Below are 19879 nucleotides of genomic sequence, written 5' to 3'. Positions count from 1 at the left end.
GGCGCTCGACTGGCTCCGCCTGCCACCCCCTCCACCCCAGGCAGCGCCAGCCGAGCGCCGAGCGCCACCCCCCACCCCAGCGGAAAGAAGCACCCAGGCGGGTAAAGGACAAAATCAGACTTTTGTTTATTAAAAAAATACTTTACAGGAAAAAAATTCTATGCATTCCGCAGGACTATTTTACAAAGAAATAGCTTAACAGTTTGACACTGGTGTACAGTCAGCTACCGACAGCGCGGGGGGGCGCGGGGCCGCCCCCGCACACGCGCGAATGTCAATAAATACACTAAGGCCGCACAAAGCAAACAGTCGTCCAGGCAATTGTACACGTCCTCTGGAGGCAGAGACCTTAGATAAATTAAAACCACAGAAAAATAATCGTAGCTGCCAATCAAATCAAATTAAATCACGAAACAGCAATACAGGAGTCGGTATCTTTACATGTTGTACAGAGAAATCAGGAGAAAGTGGGTGTTTGTCTGAATGCTAGGGGTGCCCTGGACACTGCTCAGACCCCGCAGGAAGGTACAGAACAGGTTCTGGGGGAGAGGAAATGACCCCTCCACTCCTCTCCCACCCCCTCAGCCAGCACAGGCCTGCCAAGGCTCAGCACTCCTCGGGAACTACAATTCCAGAGTTCATCACTCAGGTGATGAACACCCCAAATTGGAGGGCGTCACGTCCCATGAAGAACGTGGGGAAAGCTCTGACAATTTGCCTTGTCCGGGGGAACTGAACTGTAACACGCAGGAAACCTGGCAGAGCACAGCAGAGCCCCTGTGGAAAGCGTTCCTCATGAATCCCCTGGGAACACCGCGTGGGTGTCCCCCCTTTCCTGGAAGGGAACGTGGCAGGTACCTGCACAAAGTGGCTTGGAGTTTGTCTAGAGGAGAGAGGAAACCAAAGCCAACTGGTATTTCAGCTTTACACTGCCTTTGCTAGTCCATTTCTAGCACAGCTGAGCCACTTGCCTTTATCCCTGGGATAAGCTTTGTTTTAGTCACCAGCACTTGATTTAAAGTAGAGCCTAAGCCTCAGTTCTGTGTTTCACAGCTGATCCCTCCACGGACAGAGCACTTGGCCAGTGACAGCTGTCTCCAGCATTAAAGCAGGAGTATTTTCTACCTGACATCACAGACCAGATCCTCATAAATGGAGAACTGAGGATTTACAGTAACTGACCAGCACGTTCATATTTAGGACCTGTTCTGTACCTATCTGCTTTTTCTGAGAATAACAGAATGTTAAGGTGTTGGAATGGACCTTAAAAATCATCCAGTCCCAACTCCCTGCCATGTGCAGGGACACCTCTCACTGGGCCAGGTTGCTCAACCTGGCTTTATAAAATTCCAGGGTTGGGGCATCCACAACCTCCCTGGGCAACCAGATCCTCAAAACCCATCAAATTTCTTCCTAATCTCTAACCTAAATTTCTTCTCTTTTGATTTGTACCCATTCCCCCTTGTGCTGTCACTTGAGTTCCTGATGAACAGCCCCTCTCCAGCTTCCCTGTAGCCCCTGCAGATCCTGGAAGGAGCTGTGAGGTGTCCACACTGAACAGCCCCAACTTTCTCAGCCTTAGAACAAGCTGTCAAATGTGCCAAAGCTTGATTACCTCATTAAGGAGCCTGCTTTATGAATTCTTAGAGAAATTAAAATAGCAGCTATTTAACATGAGATATTCAGAAATATTTACTTGATTTGTTCTGCTCAAACACTAAGTGGCTTGAACTCATTACTTCCTCTCTAAATGGCTCTAGCTCGTAAAAAATCAGTGTTCTACAGGTCTTGGTCTGGAAAACATTTGCATCTGCCCATCAAGGCTTTGTTCTGGGCAACTGAAGCAATGGCTGAACAGTGAGCAGCTTCCCAAGCAATCCCCCTCACACTTTACATCCAGAGTTGAGGTGGAACTTGAAAGTCTGCCAGCTTGGTTAAAGCACAGCAAAGCTGAGCATGGATTTAGTTAGAGATTCTCAAACAGTTTGTTCCTCTCTCCCTCAGTCTTCCAAACTAGAATAGCATCAGCAACATTCAGGTCATTCAAAGATATCTTTATTTATGTGCATTTAAATCTGGCATTAGGTTTTAAGTTAGTAACTGAGCAGAGCATAAAGAGCATGATGCTATTGGTCATGTCCCTCCATCCAAGAGAAGTCAGAGCATTTTCTAGGTATTTCAGGCTGTTGTCACAGATTTCACTAAAGCTACAGCTTGGAAAGTAGCACAAACCACCCTAGTCTTCCTTCATCCATTTGAAAACGTGCTATTAGAATTTACAGAGGACTTCCAAATGGATTGCCTCTTCATTCCATTTCAATTTTCCCAAGAAACAGACAGGTTGGTGCATGGGGGCTCTTACTCTGTTTATTCTGCCTTTGCAGTTCAGCTTGCAGGCTCACTGTGGCCTCTGCAGGTGTGTCAGTTCCTGAGTGATCAGTGCTGGCCACCAGGGAAGGAAGGGCCACCTCGGGGATGGCCCTGCACTGCCAGGGCCAGGGAGCAGCACGGGAGAGGCGCGCAACGGGCACTTGGAAGACTCGCAGACTTGGTCAAAAGGAAAGAACACCCTGGGAAATCTTTCAATGTGAAGGATGAACTGAAACCACTATTGCCTGTGAGGAATTTTACTTTGCACAACCCTTAAAGCTATGAAATTCCTCTCAACATAAAAAGTGGAAAAAACCCACCAGAGAACTGACGGCTCATTTCTGAGCCGCGCTGAGTCATCTAGAATTTCTGCTAAGATTAAATTACACCCCTGCATGAATCACATTACTTCTCATCATAAAAGCTTTCCATTCTAACACCTTATTTACACAGATTACTAAACGAGTCACTACCACTTCAATCTGTAAATTAGTTTTAAATTGAAATATTTCCTAGTCCTCATTTTTGTACCGAAGACAATACATACATACACATAAGGAGTAATACAGGTTCTAACTAATCACTGCAGTATCTTCTGAGGATTATTTCTCTATCAGTTTAAAATAGTGACCTCTACACTGAGGTGCTAATATGTATATAAAAGCCTACACAAACAATATTGCACAAAGTAAGATTTATAATAGAGTAACATATTTTAGAGACCCTTATAAAGAGAAGAGTAATAATTGATATTAAAAAGATGCATCCAGAACTAACACAGCATCTTTGCTTTTGTCTAGTCTAACATAGTGTTTCAAATCTTTCCTACCCCAGTGAGGATTAGAACAAATAAAGTTATCTGGAGACAGCTTAAGTTGCACCAAACCCCAACTTGTACTCTAAATGTGGGGAGGGGAGAGGGAGAGGGAAAAGGGACTTTTCCTTTTGATGACTGAAAAGGGCAGTAATAAATGGGGTGAGTGAAAGTCAAATACAGATTACACATTAACATCCAGAAATATTGAAAGATTGTTTAAAAACTGTTGATAGCTGACACTCTACACATTGAGCACGTGCTGCTGATTTTTCCACAGTAACTGGGCACCCAGGAGCTACACATGGAAAAAGCAGTCCAATGCCAAAATACTTTTTATTGTGAAATACTAATACAGAACTTACACAGTAAGGCTGTCCTTATTCTAGGAAGTCAGGTATCAGCTCAATGCTTATTCTATTAAGTGCATCAGTACAAGGGAAAGTGTGGATCCATTGGACACGTTACGACCCGATCAAAACAAGCTGCCAAGTTGGTTAAGTATTTTAAAGCCTTAAAGTGCTCAAAGATAGCAGTTTCCTCCACAAGACTACCAAGAGGTTCTCTAATTTTGACACTAGCATTTATCACGTTCAGGGAAGATGTATTTTGGAAGCAAAAACCCTCACACCAAACAACATAAGCAGTGCTATGAGAAGTGTTAGGTCAGTAAGTCATTGCATTTCAACAGGAATCAGACACTTGCTTCAGTTCTTTTTACAGGTCACCCTTGTAGGAATTGTAAGAAACATCAATTTCTATAGCTTGTATATAAACCAACATGTCGAGAACAGACATACCAAAAATTCCACAAATCATCAAAAGTGCTGTGCTTTCTCTATTTTTTTTCTTTTTTTTTTTTTTTTTTTTACTTTTTTAAGCAATTAAAATGAGATGGGGAAGTCACTTTGCAGGTCTTCTACAAAAGCATCACTTTCTGGTGAAGATTAGAGAGAAAGTAAAAGTAGGGATATAACACTGACCAATGGAGTTCAATCATTTTGTGTTCCTGGAGGAATTTCAATCTGACTTTGAGAAGATATTCAACATCTCTTTACTTAAACAGAAAGAAGTGGTAGACCACTGTTACAGGTTGTACTAAGGGGTTAAAATACAACTTGAATTTTGCATAATCTGTGTAAAAAAGATATGCTTGACATTTTGGAATGTCACCTTTCTTTATAGAATTATAGGCAAGATTTCTCCAATAAAACATAAGCCAGTTATAAAACTATAACTTCACATCAAAATTTTAAAAAGTTGTTTAAAAAATGTTTGATTATATACATATCACACAGAAGAGCCTGCATGATCCTGTGGATTGTGTTGCTGATCAGACTCTATTTTAAAACCTGGAAGGGGCTGGGCCACCTGATCTGGTTGCACAAGTCCTGATATTGAAGAAACAGAGGAGGAGAGCACCCCTGGGGTAAGCTGAATTTCTGTACCTGGTTCTTCAGACTCTATTTTTACACTCACACCTTGGGGTTCACCTTCTGCCTCTGTGTTTCCAGGAACATTACTGTTCAGGCTTGAATTGCTTTCTGCTTTTGGAGAAGTCTCCCCCACGGGGTGATACTGTTTGAGTCTGATGTGCCAGGCTAAGCTGCAGACTGCTGACACTGTTTTGAACTGATGAATGACATTTCTAGGGATGAAGTAGATGTCATTGTCACACAACTGAATCCTAGCATAGCGAATGCCTTCCCGTCTCATTTGGTTTAGTTTGGCTTCGTCCACCCATTGAACACACTGGGAGAAGGAGAGATGGGAAAGTTAGTGGTAAACTCTTCAAACAATTCAGCATCCTCCTGTTTTCAAGTTAATTCATGTCTAAATCAGAATGTTTCCATTTCATGGGTAAAACTTCAAATTTAAATGAGAACTAGACTTCTGAAACACAATTTCTCTGATGTGCACATCTTGAGAGAGGAGAATGAAGAGGTTTCTACAATTATGGTTAAAAACAACAAGTGGTGACATGGGCTGCATTGTTTGAGCTGACAGGACTGAGTTTAGATGCCTCCACATCAGATATTGGAAAAAGCAGGAACAGGCACACATGACTTAATCAACGGATTGTTTCTACAGCACACCCTGTGACTCACAGCATGAACCCGGGGGAAAGGGAAAGAAAAAGAAAAAGGTCCCTTCCAACTGAACTATTTATGCTGAAATACAAGGAAATTGCCCCAGAGAGCTGAGAACTGAGGGCCACTGGGGATAGAAAAGGGCTGCCTTTAGGGAAAAGCTGGGATCTGTCAGAAACTACTCCCAAAACACCAGGAATGAGCTGTCACGAGGGCACATTTAATACCTGTGACACTGGAGGTTCATGCAGGTCCAGCTGAAGTCTCTGCACAACATCAGTGAAGTCTTCAGCATGAAAACAAACCACATCTTTGGTTATACGAGGCTGGTCACTCCTAGAAAAAGATGAGAATTCCAAGAATTTTTGAAGTATTTGAACCACAGAGCATTACAGCTCTTCCCAGCAGAAAGCTTCATTGAACCAATGACCTACTTCAGTGTTACACTGTGCACAATGTCTCAATACGTCTCAATAGTGTAGTATTTTGAAAAAGAGGAATAATTCATAGATTTCTCTTTTTTCTTTCTCCGTTTTTGCTGCATTCACAACAGCAGTGATGTTTTCATGGACATACTGAAATGCCTGAGAACCAGGTTCAAACTGCCACTATCAAAGTTCTCTGTGTTCTAGGAACCACAATTTGCCTCAATTCCTCCATTCTATAATTGGACAGAATAATTCCACATTAAGGGAAAAATGTAAAATTACAAAGTAACACTGAAGTTGAAGCAGTGAGGAGTTTTATTCAACAGCTGTGAACCAGAGTGAAGGAAATCCTGGCATTTTCATTCTTATGATATTGCTAATGATGCTATCCAATTTCTCCTGTAATTTCTAGCTATTACAATGATGCAAGTCTAGTTTCTCTGCAAGGTCAACAGCAATATCCTGGGTACATGACCTGAGAAGGCACTGCAGCTGTGAAATTAATTACACTGAGCTCTCAGACTACTGTTACAAAAGCTAGAATTAATATACCTGCTCAGGAAAAGAATAATCAAAGATGATGGTCCAGGTTTAAGGCTTTTGTGTATCACTAAAACATTCTGCAAGCTGCTGTTACAAATTTTTTACTGCCTCAAGAGGGAAAAATAGCAGGTATATAACTTGAAGTTTCCAGCTCTGGGCAACTTTTATCTCTTGATAGGGTTTAAACCATTTCTGATTAGGTTTGTTTTCCAACGAATTCATAAAAAATAAAAATAAAAAAAAATAAAAAAAAAATAAAAAAAAGAAGAATAGCTGCATTCCAGCAGCACTTACCATTCTCCAAACTGCACAGCCTTGAGCACCCCGACAGCAGCTGTGCTCTGCCAGTCAAAGCCCTGCCCCACGTGGTCAGCGTGAGCTCTCGTCCTGTCCTCGAACAGGACCTCTCGGGGCTCGCTGGTCCGAGGTAGGTACTGCAGGTTCTTGATCTCGTTCATGGACCTGCAACGGGATAAAATCACACACTAAAAATGTCCCAGACTGCTCAAAAAGAAGCAGTTGTATTGAAATAATCTTAAAATGCTGGGTGCTACAGGCTTCAGAGGAATAAAGCACTTCCCTCTGATTTTTTCTAGGTGTTTGTTCGGTGAAAGACTGAAACAAAACCAGCAAAGTACAAGTCACGTTATGAGATCAAACTTTACAAAACAAATCAAATCACATACTTTTTGTGGTTTAGTACTTGTGCTGAAAGACTTCCTCCAATAATGTATTGGTATGTAAAACAGAGCTATCTTACAGAACCTGAGCTTCAGTTATTTAGGAATATGTCCAAAAATTCTTCTTGAAACAGCAATTAAAATATGCTTCCAAATCTCCTGAAATTTGTCTTAGAGCACTCTTTCAGAGACAGAAAGCAAGAATACACAATAATTCCTGAGCAGACAGGCAGTGTTACAAATGCTTTAGTACCAACATTAGAATGCAGCACGAGCAGTAAAAGGATCTCTGCTGTTTTACAGCATCCACCTGCCCTCACCACCAAATTGGTTCTTGCCACAGAAATAAGATTAATTAAGTCTCCTGAAGGATAATAACAAGAGGTTTTAATCTTAAAGCACTGATCTAGGATATGTGAGAAGTACTGAAAGATACTGAGTAGTGAAATAAAATAACCATCACAGGTAACATTAGCTTTATCGGCTGAGCCACTTTGAAACAGAAGTGAAAGCGAAACTTAAATCTGAATTAGTCCTCTGCAGAGCCAATTACACATCAAATACTTTGCTTTTGTTCTCAAATCTGACACAGACTTAACTGCAATGTTTTACCTCGAGTACAAAAGGAAACCCAAACCTTACCGGCGCCGTTTGAAGGGCGATTTTGGCATATCAGCTGTGGGGATCATCTGCTCTCCCGGCCTCACCCACATGATGGGCCCATCATCACTCTGGGACCTGCACTGCAGTCTGAGACTGGAAAGAGTCCCCCAGGGCAAAGTCATCTAAAAGAAAATAGGAACAAAACAACCCACAAAACACACATAACACAAAACACTGGGTGAAATAGAAAAATTAAATGATGCCTTTGGTAAAACTGGTTCAAATCTGCTGTCAAAAGAATTGCATAGAAACGAAGTAAGTTTGAGAGGTAAAAGATATTCCAAGCTAATTTTATCAAGCATAGTCTTTAGGGAAGTAGAGGCACATGTAGTACATGTATATATAATAAATTTGATTTTTTTAAATCAGCCACCTAATTCCATGCCTTTCAATTGGACACAGGAAAGAATGAACCTCAGTAGCCCAAATGAGCACATCAATAAAGAAAATACCTAACAGTTTCTAATCACTTGGAAACCTAACAATTGCTTAAATATCTACAGTGCTCTGAACACACCACAAGTTACTGCTTACTCTAAGAAATGGAGATTCTTCCAACATATCCAGGAATTCTGGGAAGTAGTCCCCAACTTCTTCATCCACTGCTCCAACCAGGCTGATCTGGCGCATGGGTCCTGCTCTGTAGGTGCCACAGCAGTACGTCCGATTGACCTGACAGGAGACACACCACCACCACAGCTTTAGTTCTGTTACAGGAGGATAAAACTGACTGATCTAACACGGCTGGGATTAATCTTGCACTCATCTACATCTATTTCAGTAGATGTGCCTTTGGGAATATGCACAGGGACTGTTTAGAACAGAAGAGAAAGAAAGGACTCCTGCCTGTACTCCTGACAGGAAATCCTTCTGAAGTTTGAAAAACAGCAAGTGAATATTTAACTAATTCAGGAACAATTCAACACTTCCAGGCTGACTTGAGAAAACAACCACGCAAGGTTTCATTGTGACTCAGTCTTTCACCAGCAAGCTTCAACTCTCTGCTGGTTCGTGCAGAACACTGTTGCTTCTACATTTCAGACCGGATGCTCCTGGGATATGCACATGCCTCATTTCAGTCCTGTCCCTGAGGTCCTTCCCCTGAGACGGCAGTGAAAAACCTCAGTGTCCTTCATGCAGTGGTTCTAGTGATGTTGTTATAGTAGACACAAAATTGGACAAAAAGCAGAGGAAAGGAGAGGTTTAGCTGGAAAGCCAGTGCTCATGGAGAAGAATTTTAGGATAACCATTTGCAGTAGAACCTCCTGTCAGTGCTGGGGCCAGAAATACTTTAATGTCACAGCTCATGGACATCCTCTAGAACACAGACTGTCCCATTTTCCAGGGTCATCTGGAAACTTTTCTTGCTGATTTCCTGTTCCCAGAGGAGAGGCACTGGCAAGACTCCAGTGTTCTGTAGCCTCATCCTATGGACTGCAGCTGGAACATGCCATATGGCCACAGAGGAGGTTCTATGTAGATACCACTAACTGATGCTACAGACCACAAGTTCTGCCATAATTAGTCTGTTCTGCACACTCAGTTGTGTCTGAGCCCCAGCCTTCCATCACCCTTCAGTGTGTGTTCTAGGGGTGAAAAACTACAGCTGTTCTCCATGGCTGAGTGCTGGGACAGTACAGACAATTACCAGTAAATTTGCAGTTTAACAGTCATATTCACAAAGTGTAATGCCTTTTATAACTCCACTTATAGATATGTGGATGCAGCAGCTTAGCTTTAAGTTTAGTTTCAGTTTTGCATGTTTAGTCAACAAACCAGATGTCATTAGACTACTCCATGCAGTTGTTAAAGGTAAATTAGGAGAGACTAATAAAGGAAGAATAGTTACTGCTGCAATTTTATCCTCCACCAGCAGTCATAGATATTTCACTTCTTTAATTACAGGAGTTTAGCTCACTCTATTTGCTGAATGCAGTTCAGAGCAGGAGCACTGGAATGCTGCAGCAATATTTTAGATCTGTGCACCTACAGCAAAACCAAGGACTGAAGCGCTCTGGTCCTTATCCAATGAAGTTTAACTGCCTGGCACTATTTATGTAAGTGGAGACAGACTACTTCCAGATGAGTTCTATGCTATTGAAACCACCTGGTGAGAGTCACTAGCATTTTACAGGTGTTTGTCATGAGTTAAAATGAATTATAACTCCATATGCAGTTTTTCTTTGTAATGTTTTCAAAGGAAATGAAAAATGAGAAACTTCAACTTTGGGGTTTTTTTTTAATGCACTGGAACAATGAAAAAATAGACAAGAACTCAGGAGTTATAAAGGAAACAGTAGAAGTACTTTAGGGAAATATTGGATTTCAACGCTTTGCTAGTTTTTAATAGAAATAAAAGGAATATACACACTTGAGAATTAAACCCAGGACATGTTTACACTGAAAACACACACCAACTCATAGCAATCCCCAGCAGGCTGTAGTATTCATCTCAAGCACCTCAATCACAGGGGATGTAGTCTACTAGCTTAATATGCCATAAAAAAAAACATCTTCACAGCTTCTCTCTTATTCTTAATTCCTTCTGAGCAGCAAACACCAACACCACTGGTTAGGCCAGTGGTCTCAAGAATATGATGTAATGAACATCTAAAAGAACAGGCATCTTGCCCTCTCTTTACAGCTGGGTGATCTAGTGTCCCATGAGTAAGCACCCTGCTTGCTGCACTGAAAACTGCTTTAGCCTTTCATTCACCAAGTGCTCCAGATTCCCTCTTCCCAGCCCTATTCACTCCACAGCCACCTGTGTGCACCTCTCATTGCAGGGAAGAAAGCTGAGATGATGAAATAGCTGAAGTCCCTTCATTATATCCATTAGGACCTCTCTCAGTGTTTTCTATTTTTGTTTAAAGTTCAACTCTTGTTTAGGAATTTAGCTAGGGTCACTCCAGTTCACACGGCTGCCAGAAGTCAGTAACTTATTACCACAGCCCCTCCCTTGCTATAATTTGTTCCCTGTGCTTCTTTAAAAGCAGCAGTGGATCATGAGCACTAACTGCCACTGTTTTTACTGCTGCAAAAGGACAATGGAGTCAGTAAGGCCACTCAGGCAGCCTGTGCCCTTTCAAATGCCACACAGCCATCACTGCCATGTGCATCCCCCACTCCACACACCCCACACTGACACTGAGTTACGGGCATGGTTAAAATTAGCTCCTGAGTGCTCATGGAGACATTTTCTCTCAGCTGCACCATGTGCCTATCAGTGTTTCCCACACTTGGGTGAGAACAGAAGCAGACAGAGGCAGTGTTTCCTGTCAGAGGCACAGAGCTGGTGTTTATTTGCATGTTCCTGAGCCACCACAGCCCCAGCCTCACCACGGGTTAAGTGAGCAGCACAGGGTGAGAAGAGGACACACAGATGAGGCATCAGCTGGAGACAAATGAGGTTAAGTCTCAGAAGTTTCTCTCCAGTTGCAAGAGAAGCATGAATCAGTTGACAGCAACAATATTTCAGCATGCCAAGTCAGCTATAAAACCAAACCACACAAACACTTGGCTACAAGGAAGAAAGCAAAAGCACAAGGCTGGTTACTAGCGAAGGACAAGGCAGTGACATGCCAGCACAGCAAGGGTGACATGTTTGACTAAAATCTGACATAGTGCAGGACCATTGGGCATTGTTTATATGGCTTCAGTGACAAACCAAATGAAGTTTACAGTACAGATGCACAACTTCTCCATTTCATACTTTGGTAGCTACTGCTAAAAAAAGAATTTTTTTTCCAGAATCAGAGAAGTTCACATGGAGCAGACAACCAAACTCTGATGTGGTTCATTAACCAAAGCTCTCAGGGATAGGGTAACCTGTTCAGAACAGCAGGAGTAAGAAAACTTACCCAGTTATCATCTGTTGGCTGCTTCTCCCAGAAGGAACAGCAGCTTATGCAAAACCTACTTCCCCAATTCTCTTTCCTGGCCTCTTCCCAGAACCCCCACACACCCTCTGTGAGTCTAACTGTTCTTTGGATCAGAGAGAGAATTCATCAGGCAGTTGATCAGTTGGGAAAAAAAGCAGAAGTGGTTTTTTTAACTCTAAATATATTCCCATTCACTGAGTGGAACTAGAAGCAGTTGTACTGAAACAAATGATAAGGAAAATAAGAGTTCATTCTAGCTGCACAGCTAAGAGCTTTCAAATTAAAGTGTGCCCTTATGTGAGGAAAGCTTATAAATTACTGCTCAGTGATTTGAGTCTTGAAAGCTCTCAGCCCAAGTGAACAGCTCCAAACTAAAGCTGAGCTCCAGCACTGAAGTATTAGAACCAAAGAGAGCCAATGCAAGCAAAAAATCCAGAGGAAACTGAAACTTAATTATTTTAAGATACTGAAACCAAACATTTATGTAACAAATACACATTGGAGTGCTTTGCTATAAACTCACTGCCCTGAGAACAAAGGAATTCACCTTGCAAGGCAGTTAATTATCACTAGACTTTTACCAAGTCTTTCAGATTGAAGTCCTTGTTTTGAATACTATAATTCAGTTTCTCTGAAAACACAAAATAGCTGACTGTCATGCAAGCCAAAGGTCACATTAACTTGCAGTTTACAGATCAAGTTTTGATTTCTTGACACTGGATCTCCAGGATTCAAGACTCCCTAGTGCTCCAAATCCCCTTGGCACAGGTCAGTGCAGCAAAAACTCACGCACAGAGAAGGAACTCAGAATGGAGGTGACTTAACTGAGTGTTTTCAATTATAAATAATCAGTGTAGAGCACACAACAGCACAACATGCTTAATCTACAAAAGCACAACTATGAAGCACTTCTGTACTGTACAATTCTCATACAGAAGGGTCAAAAGTGAAGCTTGGCCAATCTGTTCCTCCCTCATCAGGGCTGCCAAGGAACAGCAGCACAAGAGTCAGGTTCATCACTCCAGGCCCTCGAGCAGGGCATTGCAGCCTTCTCCATTTCAAGACAAGCTAGTTTGCCAAACTTGGGTGAAACCACCACTGATTTCAATGTTTCCTTCAGCTTTGCCATCATCTGCATTCTCTGAAGAGCCCTGCTTCAGCTGCCTGTGACAGCTCCCCTGCTCTGTTTGCTCAGGGAGAACTGCACTAACACACTTCAGCCAGAGAGGATTAACCAGGTCATGCTGGAGCTGGGTTTAGAGAAGTGGTTTAGACCAACTGAACCTTATGTCATGACTCAATCTTAATCAAGTTTAGACAGTACTTAAAATAGAATTAATTGAAGTACCAGCAGACTATAACCCAGCAAAGCCTCTTATTTATTACCACACATTCCTCACGTGTATTTATAGTGCCAGTATTTGTGTTCACAGGACATTCACCGACAAAAAATGCAATTGTTAAATACTCCAGAGGCTCTGTTTAGCCATTTCAGGGGTCATCACATGTACTCGAGCCAGAACGCAATCAGGACGCTAAAAAACACAGATAAATCACTAATACAGAAGATTTAAAGCCTGACTTGTGGACACATTTCACATTTGCAGGATGCAGGTGTGTGCTGTGCAGAAGTGTTATTGCCCACAGCAGTGGTTTATATGCTCAGAGACTGTGTTTTGGGGTACTCTGCACCCAGGCACAGCTCTGTCAGCACAAAGAATTACTTAAACCAAGAAACAGAAGCTGGTTAAAATAAGTGCTACAGCAGCTAATCATCGTCAAACAAAAAGCCAAGTGTCAGAATTATTAATTTAATGCTATTCAAAGACTCCACAGTGACCATGCAGGAACTTTCTGTAAAGCAATAATTGTTTTTCCAATGCAAATCTTGCTTATAAGCATTTGGCAAACCCTGCAGAGATCCAAATAGCCCATCCACAAGCACTAACACTCCAAAATCTGTTGTTAAAGGTGTGTTCTTACAGTACTGAAGTGCACTCCACCACAGTTTCAGATTTATCCTTCCAACAAGTAAACTAGTAAATGTAATTAATGTCTGGAGTAAAGACCTTAAAGGTAATCAGCAGTTTGGATCCATTCTCAGACTAAACAGAAAGAAGCTTTATTCCATCAAAAAGAAATTTATCCAAGCTGTAATCTTGTTGTATAGATACTTCTGAGTTTGATTACAAGACTAAAATCCAAGGGACTTTCATATGGGAATCTAGGAATTAACTTAGTTTTTACTGTTGCATCCATTTAAGTTACACAGAGATACAGTTTCTAAATTAGCTTAAGCCTACTACGGAAACCAAGGGAGTAAATAAAATGAAACTCCTTTTCCATGGCAATTAAAAAGATTCTCTAACCACCTTCAAGTTACGAAGTTTAAACAGCGCAAGGTATTGAGGGAATTAAGACATTAAAAAAAAGCTGTGAATCAGATATACTGAAACATGAAAAGTAACATCATTGCAAAAAAATCAAAACCGCAAGACCCCAAAACCAACAAACCCCAGCTCTATTGACTTGAAAAGCAGTGTTAGTATTTGCAGCCTATGCAACTCTTGGCACAGACTTGGCTGTTATCTTGCACTACCTCAGTGTTTTCCCAAGTTTAGAAGAAAAAGATGATCAGTGCAGATCTTTCCTCAGACACAGATAGTGTCTGAGGTGTGATTCACCAGCTACCAGGGAGCACAGAAAAGCTTTAAGCAGAAACAGGAATAAACAGAGTAGTGAAGTCCCAACACTACCTTTTTTCATCTGCTTAGAAAATAAATTTGTGACTTGCCTATTTTAAATCATGCCTGCTCTGGGTTAATGAGATTAATCAAATCTAGGTATTGTGCAACTTTTATGCTTTTGAACAGTTCTTACCTGAGAGTGAAAATTTGAAATTGTTGTTGTTTCAATGTCCTTCTTGCCCAAAATTTCCATTTTCACTGGAGTGTTTGGAAAGTTAAAAGCAAAGTAATCCAGGAAGTCTGGTAAATAAGCAGCTGCTCCGTGCACTATGGCTAAAGCATAGTAAGCTGCATTTTTATCATTTTCACTGAATGACAACGCAAGAAACTCTTCTGCAAATCTCTCCATCTCCACTGGAGACAAAAATGAGAGTTCATCCATGTAAGCGTGCAGGACCAGGGCACCTCCATTGGACTGATGTTCCTCGTGAATGAAGTTACTGAATTTAGTGCCAGTCTTCAGGAAGCTGCTGCGGACAGAGTGCTCCTGGTGTGTCACAAACGGGGTTTGTACTCCCTGGGGTATCCGATATTCCTGCATGCCCAAGTTCAGCCTGCACAGCTGCTCATCCTTCAGGTACCTGAAGGATTCCTTGTTCACTTCCAGGTTGTCACACTGTCCTTGAGACAGAGTCTCCTTGTCAATGCGAGTGAGCCCAGCACACACTGTCTGCACCTCTTTGTTGTACATCTTCAGGCGTTTTCCCCGCACATCTTCCCGGTGTTTCTTTTTCTTTTTTTTCTTTATCTTCTTCATAATAAGACTGTCAGCTCGCTGGGTTTTGCCATTTTCATCTGGAGTTTCTGGCAGCAACAATAAAGAGAAGATTAGAGTTCTGCAGTTGCAGCATATTCACCCCAAAAGAATTCAGGCCTCTCACTTGCTGAAGGGATCTATTCCCAGGGAGACTGACTAATTGTAAAACACTGCATTTTTGGTTTTATAATTAAGTCAAAAGTCACGGTAGCTACAATTATACAAATAACGCCTTGAATTAAGGAAAACTTCCAAACTCTTGCTTAATATTTTAGAAATATTTCCATTTTTAACAGATTTATTAGAATACCTTTAAAGGGAGTTTGTATTTCAGAACATCTATAATTAAGTACATTAGTAACTTCTGACATTTAAGGCAGTGCCATACAGGGGAAGAGGATAAACAAGTATGTGTAACATTTAAACTTTAAGACTTTCATTACAGAACACTTCCCTGATTTTGAACACATGATACAGAAGCAAAACACAGCTGAGCTGAAGAGGTACAAGCTTTACCTACACTTAGAGGTAAAAATACTTAAGACTACTGATCTTTTAAAATTAAAGACCCAAATCATCACATCAACAGCTTCAGTCTTACAGTTAACTATTCAGTTAATGGAGAGAAGGAAATTAAGAGGCAGCTTCGGTTGTTTGGGGGGTTTTTGAGGTTAATCAGCCTCTAAAAGACTGAGAAATAAAATGTAAAGAAGTAGTTCTGTCAAGCCAAATGGAACCGTTTAAGTTGTTCTTCTTTCAAGAATAAAAACGAATTCAAATAACATTTAATGAGAGACAAAGGTAATTAGAAAACTTGATGCTCCAGCTGTCAAAAACTCAATTGCCAAGACAAGATTTTAATGCGCCTGAATCAAAGAACCATTTCATCCAACAATGCCCATAAATCTCCAAGAGCTGTGTTACCAGGATAGCCATGGGGATGAGAACAACCTGCTGCTGAAGGCAACACCTGACCAAAGATGCAGTAACTAAAGTTTTACAGTTTCCCCTCAGCATAGGGCTTTGTCCTAATAAAATTTCCTTTCTTTGGCTGCACATTGCTATTCCCTCTTTATTCTCTTAGAGCATTTAATTTAAAGAAAAAAACCATGTTACACTGTTTTATGAGAAAGGGTGTAGTGATAAATACAGGCAGCTCCAGGTTCTTTCATGTAACCAGTGTTTAACTGGATCATTACTGGTTTGGTCTCGGAGCTCATTACTGGAGAGGGTTGACCTTCATAACAGCCTGGTGTAAGGAACAGAGTTACTCATGGAGCAAAGAAAGAGCCGATTGCTTAATCCTCACTTCATACAATAGTCTTAGGACCTGAAATACAAGTTTTCACCGTGCTGCTGCAGCCCTTACAAACAGCAAAAGCCCTGATCTTTCTATTCAAGGGAAAGCAGGAAAAGCAGGGTGGTATCACTTGTTTTGGGAAGTCAGCTGAAACGGATCTTGGAATGAGGTTTTCTGCAAGACTCGCATGTGAGGAGTGCACGAGTTTGTTCAGTCACTGGGCTCTCAAGTACAGACACTGCTTTACTCACTGAGTGAACGTGCAATTCACACACCAGATATTTGTCCTGGTGGAACCAGAGATCCCAAGCTGGAACTAAACAAGAATTTCATGCCACCACTGAGCTGTTGGGAATACTTCCCTATGCACGTTTCCAAGAACATTTAGTTGTTGAAGGTCTCTTATTTTAAGCACATCTGATTTTAGGTATAGTTTTAAAACCTCACACATTTTAATTCAGAGTATCTTCCTGTTTGAAGCCATATCCTAATAACAGACAGAGGAATCCTTGCATTTGGGAGCTTCTAGTGAACACTTGTCTGTTTTCAGGATAAAAGCTGCCCTGGCTGCTGCTGGATGCACTGAACACAGCAGAGTCCCACTACTACAGTGAGTAACTGCTATATTCAGTGCAGCTAAACAGTGACATTATAGCAATGCCTGGCAATCTTGAAGGAAATATAGTTTTAATTATTCCTTTAAATAAACAGAAAGCCTCCAGCACCTCAAACACAATAAAGCTGTGGACAGGTCACTAAACGATGGGCTCAGCAGTGAGGCAGAATGACAGCAGTGCCAATAACTCAGCTACTCTAAAATGATCACACATCCCACAACAGAACCAGAACCACTATTAAACAGCAAAAACAGTAGGGATGTTCACTGTCACCTGGGGCCACAGATAAGTATGGTACAGTCAATGTAACAGGTAATTTAATTAGATTATATATCAAAATAAAAACCCATAGTCAGGACAAGAAATGCAGCCCCATCCCAACAGGCACTACCCGTACAGCTGAGGACAGGCAGTGAAGAGCTTCAGATTAGCAAACAGCTTTTCTTTGCAAATCTGGAATTTTGATGCTCATTTTTGTGCTGTTTAAGCCTTCATTAAGAGGCCTTATTTAATTCTGGGTTAGAACTGACACAGTGACACTCCAATCTACAAAGATACACTGCTCCAAACGTTTACTTGATAAACACTGTAAACCTCTGCAGTTTTATCAATCAGCAGCCTTTATAATCGTTATTCAAGCACAGTGGTGTGGAAGCATTAACCAGCGGAAAAAAGCCTCTCCTAGTAATAGTTTTGTCTGTCCTTAAGACAGTCTTATCTAGAGTTTACTCTACAGACACTTGACTTCTGTAAGCAAGTGCATCTTTGGTTTCTTTGGCACAAAACCTGCCCATACACTCCTCAAGCATAATTCACCACATTGTATTTTTAATTACAGCAGCTTCTGCAGTTATTTTTTATCTATGTTGCTCTCTCCAAGAAGCTTTTTACTATAACAAATCTCTGAGCAGAACCAAAACAATCACTCGGTACTGTTAAAATAAAAATAAACAAAACCACACACAGCGCACACCAAAATCCAGAGATATTTTGGCATTTCTAATTAAAGGAAACACAGAATAATTCGGGTTGGAAGGGACCTCTGGAGATCATCCAGTGCAACCCCCCTACCAAGGCAGGGTCTCCTGGAGCAGGTGACACAAGTTTGGGTTTGGAATATCTTCAGACAGGGATTCTCCAGGACCTCCCTAGGCACCTGTTCCAGTGTTCGGACACCCTTCATTGAAAGAAATTCTTCTTCGTGTTGAGGAGGAACTTTTGTGTTTTAGTGCATGGCTACTGCGCCTTGTCCTGTTGCTGGGCACCCCTGAAAAGAATCTGGCACCATCCTCTGACACCCACCTTGGAAATACGGAATCATGAGAACCCTTCTCAGGGCACTTATCAAAACCAAGAAAATAAAATTAAAAAAAACCACCAGCAGCTCCTCACACGTTAATGCAAGCATAGAGGGAAGAAAGCTTCACTCCCACAGCACCTGCAGTCGAACCTGCGATGAGGGCGATTCTGACAGCAGCAGGAGCAGCGCGGCCACCCCGCGCTCCGTCCCCGGGGCAGCACCGCCGTGCCCGCTACGACACGGCCGGACCAGGGCCGCCGAGCCCGCAGCGCTGCCGCCGCCCGCACCCCTCCACAGGTGCGCCCGGGGCTCCCAGCGCGGCGCTGCCGCCGCTCCCGCCCGCCCGCCCGAGCCCGCCGGGGGCACCCGCCGGCCCCGCGCTCCCCCCGCCGCTCACCTCGCTGGCTGGGCCGCCCCGCCGCGCCGTCCGCGGGGCTGCCGCGCCTCGCCTTGTGGCCCGTGGGCTCGGCGTGGTGCCGGTGGTGGTGTCGGCGCTCCCCGGGCGGCGGGAGGCTGAGCGGGGAGAACGTGAACAGCCCCGCGGCGGCGGGGAGGGCGGGCGGGGGCAGCGGCTCCGCCGGGCCGGGCCCCGCCAGCAGCGGCTGGCTCGGCCGGGCCCGCTTAGCGGCCGGCGGCTCGCCGGGTGCCGCCCGCCGGCGGCGGGGCCCGCGGGGCCGGGCGGGCCGGTCCGCTGAGGGCGGCGGCGGCTCCTCCGGGGCCCGCGGCACCGCGGCGACCTGCGCGGCCATTTCAGGGGCTCCCTCACACACATTTAAATGGCCCGAGCGCCGGGCGCCGCCGCGCACGCGCCGCCGCGGGGCACCCTGGGACGTGTAGTTCGGGAGCGGGGGGCGCGTGCGCGCGGCGCGGGTCACGTGAGGGGCGGGGGCGGGTGGGAAGGTGCTGAGGGAGGCGGGAGCCGGGCAGCGGGGAAGGGTAAAAAGCTTTATTTTCACGGCGTTGTCGCTTTTCTAAAGTGCTTCGTCCATTAAACACCGGCCGCGGGGTGCTGCGGAGGCTTTTCCCGCCAGGGAGATGATGTGGAGCTGTTGGAGCGAGCTTAAGAAGGCCATTCCTGCCCGTGGCAAGGGGATGGAATAAATTCATTGAATCATAAAATCTTAAGGGTTGGGAGGGAACTGAAAAATCTCGTTTCACCCCCTGCTATGGGCTGGGGCACCTTCCGCTACAGGAGGTTGCTCCGAACTCCGTCCAGCCTGGGAGAAACAGGAATATAATTTGGGTAAAGGTTTTCACTGTTTTCTGCTGTTAAGAAAACCCATGACTTAAGTAATAAAAAAGGCAATATCGGCTATTCCTCCAACTTTAAGCCAGCTGAGTTTTCCATTCCAGCAGTGGTCAGCAGATTTCTCTTGACCAAATTCCCCAAATCCCACCTTTTTTTGTTTGGTTTTTTTTTGTTTTTGTTTTCTGTCTTTACAGGAAAACGATCATATAAAGCAATTTTCAGCATCTTTCTCCCTCCCCACTGATGGAAACAGCAGTGGAATCTGGTGAGGAATCTCATGACAAATCTCGTCTTCCCTGTTCCCACCTGAAATTCTGTGCTGGAGGATCACAAATCCTTAAGAACAGCATTGTTTTTAAAATACAATGCTATTTTGCTTGCTGTTGTGGTAATTTTGGATTTTTTTTTTTTTTTCCAGATGGAAGAACAGCTTGGTCAGC

At 43.2% G+C, this 19879-nt stretch overlaps 1 protein-coding gene across 1 annotated transcript; it reads right to left on the bottom strand.

Moving 5' to 3' along the window:
• Positions 1-102: 102 nt before the first annotated feature.
• Positions 103-18939, bottom strand: RSBN1 (round spermatid basic protein 1; the record flags this gene model as incomplete). The annotated part of the gene is made up of 7 exons (XM_082296211.1): positions 103-4936; positions 5502-5610; positions 6540-6707; positions 7568-7710; positions 8123-8260; positions 14350-15020; positions 18588-18939. 7 exons carry the CDS (start codon positions 18937-18939, stop codon positions 4475-4477), a joined length of 2043 nt encoding a protein of 680 aa, XP_082152337.1. The 3' UTR covers positions 103-4474.
• Positions 18940-19879: the final 940 nt, after the last annotated feature.

Source organism: Coloeus monedula (assembly GCF_965178545.1).
Source record: "Coloeus monedula genome assembly, chromosome: 23".
NCBI lineage: Eukaryota > Metazoa > Chordata > Aves > Passeriformes > Corvidae > Coloeus > Coloeus monedula.
This window is presented reverse-complemented; position numbering and strand designations above follow the sequence as displayed.